This window comes from Macaca fascicularis, chromosome 1 (genome assembly GCF_037993035.2).
Source record: "Macaca fascicularis isolate 582-1 chromosome 1, T2T-MFA8v1.1".
In the NCBI taxonomy this organism is placed as follows: domain Eukaryota; kingdom Metazoa; phylum Chordata; class Mammalia; order Primates; family Cercopithecidae; genus Macaca; species Macaca fascicularis.
In genome coordinates this window covers 82,220,991-82,242,600 of record NC_088375.1, presented here as the reverse complement: position 1 = coordinate 82,242,600, position 21,610 = coordinate 82,220,991, and the positions used below count along the sequence as shown (strand labels likewise).

At 38.4% G+C, this 21,610-nt stretch overlaps 1 protein-coding gene across 6 annotated transcripts in view; it reads left to right on the top strand.

Annotated features, from left to right (window-relative positions):
* WDR26 (WD repeat domain 26) overlaps positions 1-21,610 on the top strand; it is a 49,714-nt gene that overhangs the window by 10,871 nt on the left and 17,233 nt on the right. For 4 of the 6 annotated variants that reach the window (XM_074037235.1, XM_005540958.5, XM_045397716.3 and 1 more), the window contains exons 5-8: positions 4,427-4,524; positions 5,944-6,100; positions 12,428-12,566; positions 19,207-19,347. In XM_074037235.1, coding sequence (XP_073893336.1) covers positions 4,427-4,524; positions 5,944-6,100; positions 12,428-12,566; positions 19,207-19,347 — 535 coding nt within the window. The remainder of the gene's footprint in view (positions 1-4,426; positions 4,525-5,943; positions 6,101-12,427; positions 12,567-19,206; positions 19,348-21,610) is intronic. The other 2 variants (XM_074037231.1, XM_005540957.5) reach the window with 1 other exon arrangement.

Sequence of the window (21,610 nt, the reverse complement as noted above, 5' to 3'; positions counted from 1 at the left end):
AGTTAAAAACAAAATAAAAATCTTATGATATGGATCATGGTAAACAACGACATTTCCAGTATTGGTGCACACTAACTTTTTAAGTGAATACTTGTCATGTGCCAGGCCCTTGCTAAGCTTTTCACATAAACAACCTCATTTAATCCTCACATCAACATCAGTCCTTTTTTGGGGTATGAAGGGTAGAGACAGGGTCTCACTATGTTGTCCAGTGTGGTCTCAAACTCCTGTGATCTTCCCACAGTGCATGAGTCACTGTACCTGGCCACATTAATCCTTATAATGTTAGATTACCCAAAGGTTTGATCCTGGGCCTCCTTTTTATTCTCTATCTACATACTCTTTTTAGGTAATCTCATTCTATACCATGCCTTCACGTACTGTCTGTATACCGGTGACTCTTAAATTTACTTTCTTATCTGAAGTCCCAATGTGTATATCTAGTGGCATACCTGACATTCTCCACTTGGATGTTTAATAGATGTCTCAGTTTTATGAGGCTGGAGTGCAGTGGCACAATCATAGATCACTGCTGCCTCCAGTTTCTGGACTCAAGCCATCCTCCTGCCTCACCCTCCTAAGTAGGTAGGATTTCAGGCATGCACCACCACGTGTGGCTAATTTTTTCATTTTTTGTAGAGACAGGTCTCGCTATGTTGCCCAGGCTGGCCTTGAACTCCTCCTAACCTTAAGCGATCCACCTACTTCAGCCTCCCAAGGTGCTGGGATTAAAAGGCATGAGCCACCGCACCCAGCCTCAAAACAAAATTCTGGATTCACCCCTTCATGATAAATACACTCAACAAACTAGGAATAGAAAGGAACTTCCTTGACCGAATAAAGGGCATTAATGAAAATTCACAGTGCTGGCAATGAAAGACTGAAACCTCTCTCCTTGTGATCAAGAATAGGACAATGATGTCTACTCTTGTTATGTCTGTTCAACATTGTATTGGAGGTTCTAGCCAGGGAAATTAGTCAAGAAAAAGGAATAAAAGGTTGAAAAGGAAAAAGTAAAACTATCTCCATTCAAAGATGTCATGATTTTATATAAAGAAAATTTAAGGAATCCACTAAAAAACTCTTAGAACTAATAGGCAAGTTCAGCAAGGTTGTAGGACACAAGATCAATACACAAGAATAATGGTATTTCTAAAATCTAACAATGAATAATTTAAAAAATTGAATTAAGAAAACAGTGTTATTTACACTAGTATAAAAAAGAATAATTCAGGAATAAATTTAACCCCTACAGACCTGTGCCACTTCTAGCATATCGCAAGATCTTCAACCCAGTTGCTGAAGGGAAAAACTTAAGCCTCATACTGCTTTTTCATCTTTTAACTTTGACATGTATGGCCTAATTCTGAAACATCTCAAATTTTCATTTCTCTGAATCTCCACAGTTTCTAGCCTAGTTAAGCCATGGACATCTCTGCTAGAATATTATAGTAGCTTCCCACCTAGTTACATTGTCTTCACTCTTAATTTTTTTCTTTTCTTTTTTTTTTTTGAGACAGAGTTTCACTGTTGTCGCCCAGGCTGGAGTGCAATGGTACAATCTCAGCTCACTGCAACCTTCACCTCCCGGGTTCAAGTGATTCTTCAATCTTGCCTCCTGAGTAGCTGGGATTGTAGGCATGTGCCACCACACCCAGCTAATTTTGTATTTTTAGTAGAGATGGGGTCTCACCATGTTGGCCAGGCTGGTCTCGAACTTCTGACCTCAGGTGATCCACCTGCTTCAGCCTTCCAAAGTGCTGGGATTATAGGTGTGAGCCACTGTACCCGGCTTCACTCTTAATTTCTTAACAATGCGTATTTCACATGGCAGCCAGACAAATAAGCAAAACCATAAATGAAGTCTTCACTCCCTTACCACTGGCTCTCCAGCAGTCTTAAAACCCAAAATCTCTGTGCAAGGCCACAAAAACCCTGATCCTTTTCTGCCATCATTTTCTTTTTTCATTACTGTATAGTGACACTCGTGCTCTTTCTGTTCCTTAACTTGTCACCCCTTAAGGCATTTGCACTGCTTGTCCTCTCCATCTGAAATGTATGTTCCCCAGTCTTTGCATAGCTGGGTACTCCTTGTTTAGTTCCCAACCCGAGCATCATCATCTCCCAAGATTACCCACTGGGTGTTCTCATCACATTACTCTGTTTTTAATTTTTTTCTTTATAGCATATTTCACTGTATGATACGGCTCCAGCATCAAGAATAAATATGTGACACATGAGTTTGTAAATACAAAATGATGGACAAAAGAATGGGCCCAAGATAAGGGCCCATTCCTTGCATGTAGGGAAACTGAGCCTCAAAGAAGTTAAGTAGCCAGCACAATATAAAGCTAATAATTCAGAAAGCAGTTCTCAAAGCCTGGTTTGACTGATTCCAAAGTCATTGGTCTTACCCACTATCACATCTTGTAACAGTAAATTCTACAGGTTTTTTGTTTGTTGTTTGAGATGGAGTCTGGCTATGTTGCTTAGACTGGTCTTGAACTCATGCCCAAGCAGTCCTTCCACCTTGGCTTCCCAAGGTGCTAGGTTTACAGGCATGAGCCACCACACGTGGCCTGCTAGATGTTTTGATATGGTAGCTGACAAATTATCTTGTTCTGATTACCTTTTTTTTTTTTTTTTTTTTTGAGACAGAGTCTCATTCCATTACCCAGGCTGGAGTGCAGTGGCACAATCTTGGCTCACTGCAGCCTCCACCTCCCTGGTTCAAGCAATTCTGCCTCAGCCTCCCAAGTAGCTATGATTACAGGTGTGTGCCACCATGCCCAGCTAATATTTTTTTTTGTATTTTTAGTAGAGATGGCATTTCACCGTGTTGGCAAGGCTAGTCTCGGACTCCTGACCTCAGGTTATCGCCTGCCTCACCTCCCAAAGTGCTGGGATTACAGGCGTGCTGATTACATTTTTAATGCAGTATCTGAGTTCTTTGTCATCAGAATATCATTCACATGATTTTTTTCCTGCTCTTGTGTCAGAACATATAATTTAGTCACATGGGTTTTATTCTCACGCAAACCCTGAGTTTTTTACCTAAGGAAATGGTTCGAAGGTGGCAAGATGTGGAGCTGGGATCAGAACCCAGAGTTTCTCCTCCTCAGTCCAATGTCCTTTTAGTTATACCATGTGACTTTCTGTAAACAGAAATTCATTTGAAACTTTTAATGTGTATTTTCACAAGGACATAGAAGCAATTGTAAGTCATTTTTTAAAAATTTTAAAAATAAACATTTTAAAATAATTATTGATAATAAACTTTGCCCAAAAGAAGTTATTTTAGAAACAAAATATTCACAACAGCATAATTACTTACATTATTAAGTTTTTTTGATCAGCTAAAGCACTATTTATGTAGTAAATAACGAGAAGTAGTTCTGCTGTTTGGGAAGAGACTATTAAATCATTTAGATTCTAAACGAAATATGCTTTATGCAGTTGAGAAAGGGAGGGAGTGACACTAATGTTAACTGAGAGGTATAGCAGGTAGTAGACTAAGTACTTAATATGCTTCATCTTCAAAAATCCTCATTACCCTATTTAATATTCTTTTTACAAGTGAGAAGAGATTTGTCTGGCAGAGCATGAGACAAAATAGCAGGAGAGTTACTTGCCAGGTCTAATCTCCATGTTTGAATAATACCTTCACTACTTTTACTTTCAAAGCGCATTCTTCTGGGAAGAGCCAAAACCAGGTCAGGGTCACACTCCCAGCAGGGGGCCCTCATGTATTCTCCAGAATGTATGAACTGTAGCTTTTATTCCACCTTCTGTACATACAGTGAGCAATAAAACAGTTCCCCAGTTTTGTGCTCTGGGATCTCAATATCTTTCACAAGATGACACAAGAATGATTATCCAGTTATACTATTTGTTGAATGATGTTTATTATAAAGTCTTGAAGGTATGTTCTTTGGGTTTTATTTTACTCTTCAGAAGTAGTTAAGTTAGCCTAGTGCTTAAGAGCAAGTCTACAGCTAGAATGCCTGAGTTTATATTCCCGCTTTGCCTCTTAACCCTAGGCCAGTTACTTAAGCTTTCTGTGCCTTGGTTTCCTCATTTATAAAAATAGAATAATAATAGTGCTTACAGGGTTGTTATAAACATTAAAGGAAGTAATATGTGTTGAGTGCTATAACAGAACCTGCACAATAAGAGCCATATATATAATATATAACAATAGCATAAGAATATGTTCTGTTAGTAGGTAATATATATTTAGGTGTTGTTACTTACATTTTAGTAATTATATGCAGGTGCCAGATTATATTAATGAATTGAGTCCACTGTAGAAATTTCTTGATATGTATTAGAAAGAAGCAGATAGCCAGATGGTCAATACTTTTCAATTATATTTATTTCAAAGAAATGGGTTTGATATTGGTTGCTTTCTCTGTTGTATTTTTAGGTATCTGATGTGTAGTCATGCAGAAGACCTACGTGCAAAAGCAGAATGGGAAGGCAAAGGGACAGCTTCCCGATCTAAACTATTGGACAAACTTCAGAGTAAGAGTCTTAATTTTTTATGTCTCTGTGTTTTCTCTTAGATTATGAATGGATACAGTGATCAATTAGGAAGACATATCTAGACATACTTTTATTGAGTGGTTAGAAGAGGGAGAATCCATTTTTTCAGACTCTGTCATGGAGTCTAAGAAGCTAACCTCAGGAGTCAGTGAAAGGGCACTGGTCCCAGAGCAGCCCTTCTTTCATTTGTATTATGTGGTGATGCCCCCCCCCTTAAGATTTTGTTTGGGGGAAAAGTGCTGTGTTTAGAGAAAAAAATATGTAAACCACAGTTTTAAGTCACAAGTGCTTTAAAGATTTTGATTTCAACAGTAAGGCCCAGGTTTCTTTAGGTAAATTGTTTCATTCTTCCCCAACCATGTTATGTTTATTCTAGATTGTAATGCGGGTTTCATTTTTCCTGTATTTATATGTAAAAGATGTTGTTCTCTCTGAAAATTATATGATTCTATAATTTTGATGTTGAGATGACAGTGACGATCCTAAGAATCACAAAGCCATGCATTTGGGGAGGTATAAGGCATTCAAGGACTGCAATAGGTTAATACTGATATCAAAACACCAGTTACTGCCTGAATTCACACAGTATCTTTGACATTCGGAGTAATTTGTACTTGATCTTAGCCAAAAGGCCAAAAAGCGATTTTTAGAGCAGTTTGAGGGGAACTAGAGCTTGACCTGTTGCAGCATTTTCCAAAATTTTGCTCTTTGTTAAGTGGAGATTTTACTTATACCTGGTCTCCTTCTGGTACATGATAATTATCTGATACTCTTTTCTTTTTTTTTTTTTTTTTTTTTTTTGAGACGGAGTCTTGCTCTGTAGCCCGGGCTGGAGTGCAGTGGCCGGATCTCAGCTCACTGCAAGCTCCGCCTCCCGGGTTTAGGCCATTCTCCTGCCTCAGCCTCCGGAGTAGCTGGGACTACAGGCGCCCGCCACCTCGCCCGGCTAGTTTTTTGTATTTTTAGTAGAGACGGGGTTTCACGGTGTTAGCCAGGATGGTCTCGATCTCCTGACCTCGTGATCCGCCCGTCTCGGCCTCCCAAAGTGCTGGGATTACAGGCTTGAGCCACCGCGCCCGGCCCTGATACTCTTTTCATTGTTGTCTTCTTTTTCTTCATTTTGTTGTTGTTATTCCCCGCTTACCTCTCCCTGCCCCTAGAAAGTCCACATACAAAATAAACCCCTCCCACCCAAGTATATCCAATTCTATGAGCAACATAACTATTGCTGCTGACAAATATTGGTAAAGCTTACATATCACATAACCCAGAACTTCTCTATTTAAGGAGTAGATACTATTGGGGTAGGAACAAGTACAGCAGAAGATGAGCAAATGTCTTAAATAAAAGTTTACAGTTTATTATTATTTCTCTTTTTTAAAATATCTTCTATTAAAGCGTATTTACCACCATCAGTGATGCTTCCCCCACGGCGTTTACAGACTCTCCTGCGGCAGGCGGTGGAACTACAAAGGGATCGGTGCCTATATCACAATACCAAACTTGATAATAATCTAGATTCTGTGTCTCTGCTTATAGATCATGTTTGTAGTAGGTAAGAGGAAAACTTCTTATATTCTGAAATAGGCTAACATTTTACAAACTCAATGATGAACTTATTTTAGTTTTCTTTTTTAGAGTCTTATCCTGTAGCTATATAACAGTTCATGTCTGATTTAACATTTGTTCACAAGTAAAGCTAGAACTATGAAAATTGAAAATTATGAGAAATTTCTGTATGTTTATATAGTAACCATACCTTGAGAACTGAAGTTGGGAAGCCAGTTTTTCATTATAGGTTTGGTTACTCGTTTTCTGTGTCTGACAGTTTAACTATGTCCCAAATTATTTACTGCACATAAAGATCATGGTAATACTTTTTTCTTAATGAAAGTTCTGCTTTTTAGTAGAAGATGGACTCTAAAAATGGTTAAAACAACAGCTATTATTAACTTATAGTTTTGGTTTTTTTACTGTGTCTACCCGTGTCCATAATTTAACTTGTAAGAATTCAGGCTTCTCTTTTGAAATTAGGAGTATTTTGAATAAAAAATATACCTACTATTTTAATGGTCTCTAAAATTAAAGTATAGCTTTATTTTGTTCTTGATGTTTTTATTGGTTTCTTTTTTAGACAGTCTCTCTCTCTTGGCCCAGGATAGAGTGCAGTGGCAAGATCATAGGCCACTGTATAGCCTTAGGCTCAAGTAATCCACTCACCTCAGCCTTCTGAGTAGCTAGGACTATATAGGCATGCGCTACCATGCCTGGCTAATTCTTAAATTTTTTTGTAGAAATGGGGTCTCTTGCCCCTACTGGTCTTAAACTTCAGGCCTCAAGCAATCAATACGTCTGCCTTGGCCTCCCAAAGCACTGGGATTACAGGCATGAGCCTCCATGCTGGGCCTAAAGCATAGCTTTAATTTTAAGATATCAAATAACAAATTGTGAAATATTTCAGACTTCAAGAATGAAATAATTTGGATCTGATGAACCAAACAGAATAGAGAATAGCTGCAGTGCATGTGCTCAGTTGCTTTTACCAGTGATATCAAAGAACTAATGAAAATAATATAAATAAGAACAAAAGCATATTAAGTGTGAGGGCTTTGGAATAACGAGGAACTTCTGAATAACCATAAAAATTGTCTATATATGCATATTTCTACTGTGATTTAAAATAATTTTTTACATATGTATAAACCACTTTTGTAACCATTGAGTTTTTACCTCACTGTCCCTACTTGAAATACAGAAATAATAATTGTTTGAGATATTGGCCTTAAATTACTTAAAAGGGCTATTTAATCTTAAAGTATTGAATTATTACTTGGTACCTATCTTAAATGTTCTACAAGAAAGTGATTAGAAATTTTTTCCCCTGTCCCTTTTAAAATCTTTAATAATGGTCATTGACCTGCTTCTGAGGATTTTAAAATCTTTTTGTATAAAATTGAATAGAGGTAGGAAGAGATAATAGATTAAAAGGCTATATAGTTTCATGGTTCATAGCTCCATTAGCAGATTTGATAACAGTGTTAAAATTAAGACGCTTGTGAACCCAAATCTTTTTTTGGTTCATAAATTTAAATATTTTGAAAGGTGGTGACTAGACATAATGGTTCAAGAGGTATCAGTAAGTTAGGAGCTTGCCCTCCTGTTTCGAAACTGAAATCTATGGGAACATGGCCAAAGTGTTTTAACAAGTACATCAGCACCTATGAAACTAAATGATGAAAAATACTTAATCTAAGTTTTTCCAACCTTCAGATCAGGGACCAAGCTCTCATAAGCCTGTGTAGAAAAGCAGTCCAGAGTTTTACATAGGAATGAAAGCATCCTTTTTCTTCTGAAATAACCATTGATTAGAAGGTCTTCTCTGTAATCTTAAAATGAAACCTTCACTCTGTGCTCCTAGTTACCTCTCTTTCTCTCTCCCCCTCCACTTTAGAGCTAACTTCTTGAAATCATTACCTACTACACATTCGCAATGCCTGTGTTCTTACTTTTCCTTCACTCTTCATATTTCTGTATTATTAGGACCTGTGGAGCTAACATAACACCAGAATTGTTGATGTTGGTGAGAATACCTCTTTTACATTCAGTGGATATTTTCCAGCCTGTATCTTCACCTTACTATAGCACTGTACTACTCTATTTTGAAACTTTTCCTTTGACCTCTAAAACATTTTAGATTCTTAGTTTAACTCCTGGCTACTCCTTAGGCTTTTCTTCTTTAACTGCCCCTTTAAGAAATACGTGTTCCAGGCTGGGCACGGTGGCTCACCCCTGTAATCCCAGCATTTTGGGAGGCAGAGTCGGGTGGATCATCAGGTCAGGAGATCGAGACCATCCTGGCTAACATGGTGAAACCCCATCTCTACTAATACAAAAAAATTAGCCAGACGTGGTGGCACACACCTGTAGTCCCAGCTACTCGGGAGGCCGAGGCAGGAGAATCGCTTGAACCCGGGAGGCGGAGGTTGCAGTGAGCAGAGATCGCGCCACTGCACTCCAGCCTAGGCGACAGAGCGAGACTCTGTCTCAAAAAAAAAAAAAAAAAGAAATATGTGTTCTAGAATTGTTTCTTCCCTCATCCTTAGGTTATACTTCCATGGTTCTAATGACAGCTAGATACAGGCCAGAGCTACAGAATTTATCTCCTGAGCCTTAGACCTTAATACCACAATTTGGGTTCTCAAGTACATTAAACACAGCATGTCCAAAACAGAACTTCCTTTCCCTCTCACCTATTTTTACAAAATCTACTTTTTCTTAAATTTCCTACCTCAGTGAAAAGCAGCCATCTACCCAGTTTTCCCAAACCAGAAAACTTGGAGTCAGCCTTAGTTTTTTACTGTAGAGATTTTAAAGCCACTAAGAATAATGTCACACATTACATTATATACACGGTCTTGAGAGTGAGTTGTGCCCTTTATTGCTAAACTGAGAAAATAGAACCTGAACTTACTTAGTTATTTTTAATTAAAAAAATTTTTAAAAATTTTATTCGACACATGATCTTGCCCTGTAGCCCAAGTTAGAGTGCAGTGGTGCAATTATAGTTCACGGTAGCCTTGAACTCCCATCTCAGCCTCCTGAGTAGCTGGGGCTTCAGGCGTGGACCGCCACACAGCTGATTTCAAAAAAATTGTTTGGCTTTGTTTTTGTGTTTTCGTTGTTGTTTAATGGTGATGGGGTTGCTTACTGTGTTGCCCAGGCCAATCTCAAACTCCTGGCCTCAGGTGCTCCTCCCACCTCATCCTTCCGAAGGGCTAGGGTTACAGGTGTGAGCTACCACACTGGGTCTGAATCTAAATTTAAGTCCTATTATTTATCTAAAAGTCTTCAAAAGAACAGTTGCTAATTTTTGTTACCTTCTTTACTCTTTTAGAGACTAGATTTTAGCATTGGAACTAGAAAACTATTTTCAGAAATTAAATCTTAGCTTTGAAATTACATAGCAGCTTTTTTCTGGCGAATAAAGAATTAATTATGAATTATGACTTTTAAAAATATCCTGATGTACATTGAAAAGATTTATCAGATTGTATACAATTTCTAGGCAGGGCATGGTGGCTCACGCCTGTATTCCCAGCACTTTGGGAGCCCGAGGTGGGGAGATCACTTGAGCCCAGGAGTTTGAGACCAGCCTGGGCAACATGGCAAGACCCTGTATCTACTAAAAATACAAAAATTATCCGGGTGTGGTGGCAGGCGCCTATAATCCCAGCTGCTCAGGAGGCTGAGGCAGGAGAATTGCTTGAACCCGGGAGGTAGAGGTTGCAGTGAGCCGAGATCATGCCACTGCATTCTAGCCTGTGTGACAAGCAAAACTCAGTCTCAAAAAAAAAACAGGCCGGGCGCAGTGGCTCACACCTGTAATCCCAGCACTTTGAGAGGCCGAGGTGGCTGGATCACCTGAGGTCAGGAGTTCAAGACCAGCCTGGCCAACGTGATGAAACCCTGCCTCTACTAAAAATACAAAAAAATTAGCTGGGGATAGGGTGCGCACCTGTAATCCCAGCTGCTGGGGAGGCTGAGGCAGGAGAATCATTTGAACCCAGGAGGCGGAGGTTGCAGTGAGCAGAGATCACACCACTGCACTCCATCCTGAGCAACAGAGCAAGACTCCATCTTAAAAAAACAAAGATAAACATTAGAGGAGGAAAAAACTATTTCTGATACTGAAATTGCTTATTTGATTGGAATTTTGTCCAGCAGTGCCTTGGAAAATATGATTTTAAAATGGTATTTGGAAAGTAAACTGGTCTTGGAGTCAACCATAGGTCCAAATCTTAGTACAATTACTTACCAGTTTTATGACATCTAGTAAATTATTTGTCCTCTTTGAGCCTCATGAAAATGGGGATAATAGTACTTCCATGAGCAATATTATATGTAAAGTGCAGCATTTGGCACCTAGTAAGTGCTTAATAAATGTCAGCTAATATTGATTATTTTATCTAAAATCACACATGTAGAGTAGTAATATTAAAGCAATTTAATTTAAAAATCTGAAAGTTTAAAACAGCCTGCAAATACCCATCTGCTAAGGTAGATTGCCATGTGTACCAAATAAAGAATGTTAATTTATTTTTAAATGTATATTTTGTTTCAGACTGGTGAATTGACAAAATATAATTGTAAATTATTGATTGGGAAAAGAAGCAAGGAAGACCATGTTTCAAGATACACTTAAAGGTGTATCCGTTAATGTTTAAATAACGTTGTTTTTTGGTGGTGGGGAGTTGTCGTTGTTACTGTTGTTTGAGACTGAGTCTCACTCTGTCACCCAGGCTGGAGTGGAGTGGCACGATCTTGGCTCACTGCAACCTCCGCCTCCCGGGTTCAAGCGGTTCTCCTGCCTCAGCCTCCTGAGTAGCTGAGACTACAGGCATGTGCCACCACACCCAACTAATTTTTGTATTTTTAGTAGAGATGAGGTTTCACCATGTTGGCCAGGCCAGTCTCAAACTCCTGACCTCAGGTGATCCGTCCGCCTTGACCTCCCAAAGTGCTGGGATTACAGGCGTGAGCCACCGTGCCCAGCCTACTCAAATAATGTTTCTTATAATACAGAGAATTTATAAGGTAGAGCTGTTTGTCTAAACAGTAGCCACTAACTACGTGTGTCCATTTAAATTCAAATGTAAAATAATTCAAATTAAATAAATCAAGTTCCTCCAGCTTACTGGCCACATTTTAAGTGTTCAGTAGCCACTTGTAGTGAGGGCTACCGTATTAGATAGCACAGGTATATAGCATTTCCACTGTTAACAGAAAGTTCTGTTGGACAGTGCTGATGTAGAGGTTGGAAAAGAATGGTTTTTTTAATGAGTGCTTAATGAAAATAGTCATTTAAGTTGATAAACCGGATCATAAATCACAAAATTCTTTGCCCTTGATATATAATATTAGCTGCCATTTATGAGGTACTAGCTAAGTGTCAGATTCAGTCTAAATGGTTTATAGTCATTTTCGCTTCCTCTTATTTCATCCTTGTATAAGGAATTCTGTAAGGCAGATACCTTAATCTTTGTTTGATGGTTGGAAAAATTTAGATTTAGAGAGGTTAATTTAATATCTCAGAATCGTAGCTAAGTGACTGAGCCAAAATTTGAATAAGTCTGTCAGACTACTGCTCCCATTCTTAAGGTTTTGCTCTTAACTACTGCACTCCTTGCCATATTTTGCACTTCTTCTGTGCCTCCCTGAAAATATTATTAATCACATTGGAGTATCTATTACATTCCAGAAATTTTAAATGTATTTCTAATTCTTACAAGAATTCTAAGAACTCTGTTAGGTAGATACTAATCTCCTTTTGTAGACGTGGGAACTCAAGCTGAGAGAGTTAAATGACTTGCCAAAGACATTAAAATTTGTAAGTGAGAAGGACCTAAACTCATTATCTGGAGGCTATTCTGATTTCGGTTTTGGTTTGTTTTTTGAAATGATCTCACTCCATCACCCAGGCTGGAGTGCAGTGATGCAGTCATAACTCACTGAAGCCTCTTAACTCCCAGGCTCAAGCAGTACTTCCACCCTAGCCTCCCCAATAGCAAGTAAAAAGAATGTAGCTGGGCCTGGTGTCACAGGTCTGTGGTCCCAGCTACTCAGGAGGCTGAGGTCGGAGAGTCTCTTGACACCAGGCGGTCAAGGCTACAGTGATCTGTGATTGTGCTGCTGTACAACAGTACAGAGCCTGGGCAACAGAGAGACCCTGTCTCAAAAAAAACAAAAGAAAAAATTTTACAAATGCATTCATTTCTTATTTTTAGTGACGTGATCTTCAAAGAAGTTTTGTCAGTTATGTAACCTTTTTTATTATTATTCTAATCTGTTTTGAAAGAATAATTTGTGGACCTCTTTGTTTTAGGAGGCAGTTCCCATGTTATACGCAGCAGATACTTACGGAGCATTGTAATGAAGTGTGGTTCTGTAAATTCTCTAATGATGGCACTAAACTAGCAACAGGATCAAAAGATACAACAGTTATCATATGGCAAGTTGATCCGGTATGTACCCCAATATGAGTGTTTATATTACAAAAGGGAATAATTTTGAATCTAATTCATTGATTACATATTTTTAAGTATACATATATCAACGGTATTCTTTTCCAAGAGCATTTTTTGTCATCTTTATTTCTTACATTTTCGTGTGTTGTATAGATAATATTATTAACACTGTTGAGTGTTTATGTACTAACGATAATGTTAAATCTGTGTATACATTATTTAATTTAATTTTCTGAAAAACTGTGAGGTGCTAACATCTGCATTCAGATGAGGAAACTGAGGTAGAAGTCAAATGCTTTGACTCTCACAGCTAGTACATGACAAAGTTTGATTCAAATCCCGGAATACCTTGACTCCAAACAAACCCACTGCTGTTAACATATGTGCCAATTTATATCTTTGTTAATACTTGATTGAAAGATTAGGCCAGGCACAGTGGCTCATGCCTGTAATCCCAGCACTTTGGGAGGCCGAGGCAGGAGGATCACTTGAGCTCAAGAGTTCAAGACCAGCCTGGACAACATAGGGAAGAGTCTGTCATTACAAAAAATTAGCCAGGCATGGTGGTCGCCCCAGCTACTTGAGAAGATGAGGTAGGAGGGATCACTTGAGCCCAGGAGGTGGAGGCTACAGTGAGCTTTGACCTTGGTACTGCACACTCGAGCCTGGGCAACAGAGTGAGACCCTGTCTCAAAAAAAAAAAGGAAGATTAATACAGTGTCCATTCTGTTCCAACCACAAGTTGGAAAAGACTCATTACCCTTTTGCCTTCTGAAGCCCATCATTATCTTGTATAATTTGTGGACCTTGTTGTGTAAGCCTTTCTCCTTTGTTTTCCCATTGATATATAGGAAAAGTATTTTATTCTGGATTTAAAATTCTCAGTTCCCTCTAAAATCAGTTAAGTGTTTGTTTATAACCAGATGACCTATGGATTTGTTGTGGATAATAAGTATTTTTCATTTATTTCAGCTAACTGAACATTTATCAAGGGATCAAAGAAGCACATGACTCCAGATAGGTTAAGGAGCTATATTTGTTTTAGGAGTCATTCACCTAAAATAAGCTTCTTTTCTTTTGAGACAAAGTCTCACTCTTGTCCCACAGGCTGGAGTGCAATGGCGCAATCTTGGCTCACTGCAACCTCTGCCTCCTAGGTTCAAGGGATTCTGCTGCCTCAGCCTCCCGAGTAGCTGGGATTACAGGCGTCTGCCACCACGTGCAGCTAATTTTTGTATTTTTAATAGAGATGGGGTTTCACCATGTTGGCCAGGCTGGTCTCAGACTCCGAACCTCAGGTAATCTGCCCGCCTTGGCCTCCCAAAGTGCTGGGATTACAGACGTGAGACACTGTGCCCAGCCAAATAAACTTATTTTGAAGTTTAGAATTAAAATATGATATTAGCTCAGGATAAAGTTTTGGGCTCCTGTGTTGAGAAAAATAGAAAAAGGGAGCCATTCTGAGACAGTATCTCAGTGTGTCACCCAGGCTGTAGTGCAGTGGGGTAATCTCGGCTCACTGCAACCTCCACCTCCCAGGTTCAAGAGATTCTTATGCCTCAGCCTCCCAAGTAGCTGGGACTACAGGCGTGCACCACAACACCCAGCTAATTTTTGTATTTTTAAAGTAGAGATGGGGTTTCACCCTGTTGGCCAGGCTGGTCTCATACTCCTGACCGCAGCTAATTGCCGATCTTGACCTCCCAAAGTGCTGGGATTACAGGTGTGAGTCACCATTCCGCGCCTAACAGTTCTTTTTAGAAGAGAATTGAATTTGAGAGCATCCACCAATGCTTGCATACCTACATATGCTACAAACAATGAAAGGTAAATAAGATACATTCTTTACCATAAAGCAGTGGTTCTTTACCTTTTTTTGATATCACGTACCTCTTTGGCAGTTTGGCAAACCTATGGACTCTTTCTCAGAATGTGTTTAAATGCATAAACGAAAGCACATAGTAAGGCCAAATGTATGTTATGTATTCATTACTAAGGAAAGCCAATTATAGTGATACGTAGTTAACAGTACAAAAACGTATTTTTTATTTTTATTTAATGCTTTATTAATGCGTTAAATAATAAATTCTAGCAGCAGATGTAAGTACCAGAATTTTGAAGTAGTGATGAGCACACAAATATTTCAAGGTATCTGCAACAACTATAATATATGAAAAGATTTAAGATTTCTGTTGTTAATGGAGTCACCGAATACCACCTAATTTAGTATACTAGCTAGTATACTACCCACCACTACCTAATATACTACCGTATGTAATTAGTAATATACCCAGTACTGCCTAATACTACCTTGTTAATTGCCTGCGTTAGAGAGTGAAGGAAACACCAAATTTCAGGCTGTGTTTAATAAAAATAGAGATGTGTCTTTTTCCCATTTAAATTCATAGACCCCTGATTCTATCCCTGGACCCATTCTTGTAGATCTCAGGTTTAAAATTCCTGTGAAAAAAATGTACAGTTTAAATGAAAACAAAATTCAATGAAATAAGCATGATACATAACAGATAATACATAAAGTATTATGAAAGTGCAAGGAAGCTTTACAAGTCGAAATACCTCATGAGAGCCTTATTGTGCATCACACCGGTGGACAACAGGAAAGGGGCATTCTAGGAAGACAGGAAAACTTCTTACCCTCCTATCCCCCTCCAAAAAAAATAATAATAATAATAAGATAATGGGATGAGTAATGACAGAGTGGGAGATTAGACTAGAAAAAGAGTTTGGGATCAAATCACAGCCTTTGCATGCTAAGTTCTGTTTTCATTCACCAGTCATTTATTTCCGTGATATCTGAAAAAACTGCTTTATTAAAGTCTTTCCTAGTAGCGGTGTATAAGAATCCCCCTTCGTTTAGCCAGTATTTATTAAACACCTGCTGTGTGCCAGGTCTTTTGCTATAGACAGACTAAGCACATGATAATACACCATAATTTATAATGGGTGCTACAGGAGCTCATAAAACAGAGCCTACTGGAACAGGAAAGTAAGAAAAGTAAATATTGGGTGAAGAAGAGGTAAAGAACTATTTAGGCAAAACTAGTTAGGCCCTTGGGCAAAAGAAAACATAACATGGCATTTGGGTGGTTTGGGGGAAGAGTTTTAGGTACACTAGAGTTGAGGTTAATTAAGTAGCAGCCAGATCAAGGAGGAGCTTTTGTATTCTTTGCTAAGAGGTTTAGACTCTTATGCCAGTGTTTCCTAGAGTGTTATAGTGAGTCCTTTGGGACTGACTCTTTTAGTATGATGGTATTTTTGTAATGTCAAATACTGTCTGAAAAAATTATAAGAAAATATATGTTCTTTTTGGCCGGGTGCTGTGGCTCACCCCTGTAATCTCAGCACTTCCCTGTAATCTCAGCACTTTGGTAGGCCGAGGCAGGTAAGTCACCTGAGGTCAGGAGTTCAAGACCAGCCTGGCCAACATGGTGAAACCCCATCTCTAGTAAAAATTTAAAAAAGTTAGTCTGACATGGTAGTGCGTGCCTGTGGTCCCAGCTACTTTGGAGACTGACGCAGGAGAATTGCTTGAACCTGGGAAGCAGAGGTTGCAGTGAATTGAGATCGTGCCACTGCACTTAAGCCTGGGCGACAGAGAAGACTCCATCTCAAAATATATGTGTGTATATGTATATGTATATGTATGTATATACATTTGTGTGTATATGTATACGTGTATATATACGTATATATATGCCCTTTTTGAACATGTGTGTGTATTTTTTAATGGAGAGGAAAAAAAATACATTTAAGAGAGCCTTAAAATTTGAGTTGATGTGATTCCAATGCCTACTTTCCTTTAACAGTTTTTCTGTGCCTAAAAAAGGTGAATTTTACCCATTCCGCCCAAAATCCAAGCAAAGTCGTATAGGCTCCACGAACATGTTATTTCCACTTTGAATAAATTAGTGTAAAGGCACTGTACTAATGAAGATAGAGTATTAATGTTTTTATTTTCAACTTTATCTTTTATAGGATTATATTTTTTTTCATTCATGAACGTAAAACAGTTTTTGAGTTGAATATTTCTTTACTTTTTTTTTTTTTTTTAAAGACAGAGTCTCACTTTGTCACCCAGGCTGGAGTGCAGTGGTGCGATCTCGGCTCATTGCAACCTTCGCCTCCTGGGTTCAAGCAATTATCCTGCCTCAGCCTCCTGAGTAGCTGGGATTACAGGCGTGTGCCACCATGCCCAGCTAATTTTTGTATTTTTAGTAGAGACAGGGTTTTACCACATTGGCCAGGCTGGTCTCAAACTCCTGACCTCAAACAATTTGCCTGCCTCAACCTCCCAAAGTGCTGGGATTGCAGGCACGAGCTGCCGCACCTGGCTGAGTTAAATATTTCTAAAGGAGTTTGTCTTCAGTTTAAAAGCAAATCTTTGTGTTGATCTGGGGCAGTACTGTGAATGAAAATTTGTTCCTGAAAGATCTTGAGCTAGGCAGGAAGACTTGACTTGCTTAGTAAATTATTTAAACCACTTTGATCTAATGATACTACTGATCTAATACAAATACCTCATGCCTCTTACCCACTTCCCAAAGAAGAATCAGAAGTAGTCGCATTGTTAACTATTGAATTTTGTCAAAACAATGGGGATTTGGAATAGATAATTGTATGAATGATAAACTTAGGGTTCAGTGAAGAAACAGTAGCGTAAACATAATCCATTTTGCAGTGACATTTCTCAGGAGGGGAGGAATCTCCAGCTTAATTTTATCAGACTAGTTCCCAACTGCTTGTGGGTCATTCCATTGGGATTTCCCACCACTCCACCCCCCCTCCCCCCCGCTCAGAGCTAAACTCAATCGATCTTAAGACTAAAGTCTAAAACTTACTGTTTCTTCCCACCTTTAGTCAAATTCTTACTTCCTCTATTTCTTGTAAACATCCATCCCTATCCCCTAAACCAGAAATCTGGAGGTTGTGTTTGAAGATTTCTTGTTATATTCTATCATGTCATTTTTATCTCCACAGTATCTTTTTTTTTTTTTTTTTTAAACAGGTGTTTCACTATGTTGTCCAGGTCAGTCTTGAACTCCTGGACTCAAACAGTCCTCCAGCCTCAGCTTCTCAAAGTACAGGTGTGAGCCGTAGTGCCCAGCCCAAAATATCTTTTGATTCTGACCTCTTTTAGTCCTCAACATCTTACGTTAGGGCATCATTTTTCGGGAACTGACTGTGAACTATGTATGGCTCATTATGGTTCCATTGTCCCGTTATGGTTTCCTTATCCTGTGTCTTTCTTTCTGATTCATCTTCCACGTTGTTATCCTAGTTCCTAAAACCAAATATCACACTGTATATTCCCTAGCTTACAAATTTTAAGTGGCTTTTCACACACAGGGAAAATGTAGCCCCTTAGCCTACAACAAACACGTCAACTCTTGCAGCCTTGTCACTTGCCACGTCTACATTTGCACTTCACAGTTCAGCTTGCATAGCTTACAATATGGGCTTTTAAGTGAGGCAGTCCAGATTCAGATCCCCATTGCACTACAAACAGGCATGTTTCTAACCTTTCTAAACTTTCATTTCTTTCCCTATAATATGAGAGAGGGGGTAATATTCTAGATCTGTGAGGATTAAATGAAGTATTGTTTGTGAATGGTGCTAGTAGTGGTTAGCATTAATAAGTGGTAGCTTTGCTGGGTAGGATTGTAAAATGGTGCAACCGCTTGGAAAACAGTTTGGCAGTTTCTCAAAATGTTAAACAGAGTTAGCATATGACCCAGAAATTCCACTCCTATGTATATACCCAAGAGAAATGGAAACATATGTCTACACAAAAACTCATACATATTCATAGCAGCATTATTCATAATAGCCAAAAAGTAGAGAAACAGTCCAAATGTTCATCAACTCATGAATGGATAAACAAAGTAATTATACTGTTAAATATTATTCAGCAATAAAAAGATTAAATACTAATACATTCCATAACATGGATGAACCCTGAAAACATGCTAAGTGAAAGAAGCCAATTAAAAGAGACCACATCACGTATAAGTCTGTTTAGGTGAAACATCCAGAATAGGCAAATCTATAGAGACAGAGACAGAAAAGTAGTGGTTGCCAGGGGCTGCAGGGAGGGGTATGGCAGCTGCTGATGGGTAGGAGGTTTCTTTGGGAAATGATGAGAAGGTTCTAAAAATTCGATGGTGTGATGGTTGCACAACTCTGAATATACTAAAATATACTGAGTTGTATACTTTAAAAGGATGAATTTTATGGTAAGTTATATCTCAATGAAGTTGTTTAAAAATATGTAAGAGATAGCTCATTATACCCATCTGTTTTCAGTTGCCTTGAAAGCTTTCTAAGGTCAAATGCAATATATCTTTATATATATAATAAAAATGTAAATATATCTTTATATTTTCATCGAGTACACAATGACTTGTATATAGTAGATGCTTAATGGTGTAGTAGATGCTTAATAGATGTTGCAATGTGAATGAGTCTTTATGAAGCAAGCTGTTAAAGGGAAAATTGGTCTGAAAATTTCCTCAGATTAAATTATCAAAGTACATCTTTGTAGCTATTTAAGTTCTTGCACCAGAAAACAATGACTTTAGTGATAGGAGTTAACTGAATTGTTTATTTTCCTTCCTAGGACACACACCTGCTAAAACTGCTTAAAACATTAGAAGGACATGCTTATGGCGTTTCTTATATTGCATGGAGTCCAGATGACAACTATCTTGTTGCTTGTGGCCCAGATGACTGCTCTGAGCTTTGGCTTTGGAATGTACAAGTGAGCGAGTTCCATCTTTGGTTTAGCTTTTAAGTACAGCATAGTCATAATGTACATATTCATTATAACTTCATTGATTTATATAACAGAACCATTCAACCTAAATTACTATACTGTATCTCTTAGTTATTCAAGTGGAACCCAACTTTCCAGATTTATCAATTTAAATATTATGCTCAGTAATATATTTTTGAAAGAATGATAAGTGTTTTCAGGATATTTGGCTTTGTCCTGTGGAATTTATACTATTTACTGTGCTTCCTCAGAAAGGATTTATAATGGTTTCATAGTTTCACAGTTGTACATTAAAACTACCTTTGAAATGTAAAAGGTCAGCATTAAACCAGATTTTCCATTCTAATGGCAGTTGCGCCATCTCCTTACCTATATTTTATATACTAAGCTAGTTTAGTGAGGCTAAATGATGTTTTCGGTACTTACTACTAAGGGCTTTATTGCTGGGTTTGTTTGTTCGTTTGTTTGTTTTTGAGACAGAGTCTTACTCTGTTGCCCAGGCTGGAGTGCAGTGGCGCGATCTCAGCTCACTGCAACCTCCGCCTCCCAGGTTCAAGCGATTCTCCTGCCTCAGCCGCCCGAGTAGTTGGGATTACAGGTGTCTGCCACCACGCCTAGCTAATTTTTGTATTTTTAGTAGAGATGGGGTTTCACCATGTTGGCCAGGCTGGTCTCAAACTCCTCACCTAAAGTGATCCACCTACCTCGGCCTCCCAAAGTGTTAGGATTACAGGCTTGAGCCACCGCCCGCCCATTGCTGTTTATATATGAAAATTTGAATTTTATGCAGGGTCCCATTTTAGGAAGAGTCAGCATTAGGTTCAGTTTGTTATTTACAATTCATGTTTTAGAAATCCTGTAGTTATAATAGTAAGACTGCCTTTCTGGTCAGTCATTTCCTTGTTTCAGCTCCAGCTTTTTATTAAGAAAATTTTCAAATATTAAGAAAAGTTGAAATAAGAGAATGATGGTCTATGTGCCCACCCCTGTAGGTTCAACAGTTGTTAACGTTTTGTGATATTTTGTTTGTACATACGTGCATAGAAACATGCTTTTGTGGCCGGGCGTGGTGGCTCACGCCTATAATCCCAGCACTTTGGGAGGCCAAGGCGGGTGGATCACGAGGTCAGGAGTTCAAGACCAGCCTGGCCAAGATGGTGAAACCCCATCTCTACTAAAACTACAAAAAATTAGCAAGGGCGGTGGCAGGCGCCTGTAATCCCAGCTACTTGGGAGGCTGAGGCAGGAGAATCACTTGAACCCAGGCAGCAGAAGTTGCAGTGAGCCAGGATCGCACCACTTCACTCCAGCCTGGGTGACAGAGTGAGACTCCGTCTCAAAAAAAAAAAAAGAGAAATGTGCATTTGTACTTACACATATATACATATCTAAAACATTTGAAAGTAAATTAGATACTTTACCCTAAATACTTAAGCATGTGTTTTTTAAAAAATAACATCCTACCTATTCAAACGTTATGATATCTAAGAACATTAACTATAATTCTCTATTATCTAGTACTTATGATCAAAATCCACGGTTGTTCCCAAAATGTGTTTTATGCCATTTTTGTCAAATCAGCATTTAATCGATGTTGTATTTGTGATTGGGTTCAGGGAGGTGGCAGAACACAGAGTAGAATATTAAAATTGCTTTCCCTCAGTAAAACAGCTTGCAGTGAGTCTGACCTAGAAGATCAAAGAAAACTGTTTCCATTAAAGCTTTCTTTTCACCTTCCAAAGGAGAAAGTATGTAGTCTTAATCCTGTAATAGAAATTTAATGTAGAGTGCCTTTGTAGTCTTTCTTTGACCAATTTTGAATTTCTGAACAATTAAACTATGTTCTGACATAACTTTCATTGTGTAGTACTTTATATACTTAAACTTCTTCTGAAAGGGTGATCTTTTCATCAGTTTTTAGATTTCTTTAATCATTTCTTAAATTTAGAAAAATTCTAATCTAGTAACCTCATGCACTCACTATTCGGAGCATAATAAGAGAAGACAAACCATTTCTGCCTTCAGAACTTAGTATGTTAATGTATTTGTCAATAGAAAATGCCAAGAATTTAGCTATTTCTTGTATATTCGTGCTCTAAACTTTCAACTGTTTATATCAGTCAACCCAAAGAAGTAAATAGGGGAGACTAGTTAACAATTTGGGGGAAGGATTTATATTGCTGAACACTTTTTTTCCAGTGTAAGGGAGACCTGGTTTTCTGTTTTTGTGCCCTCTTTTAGTACTTGG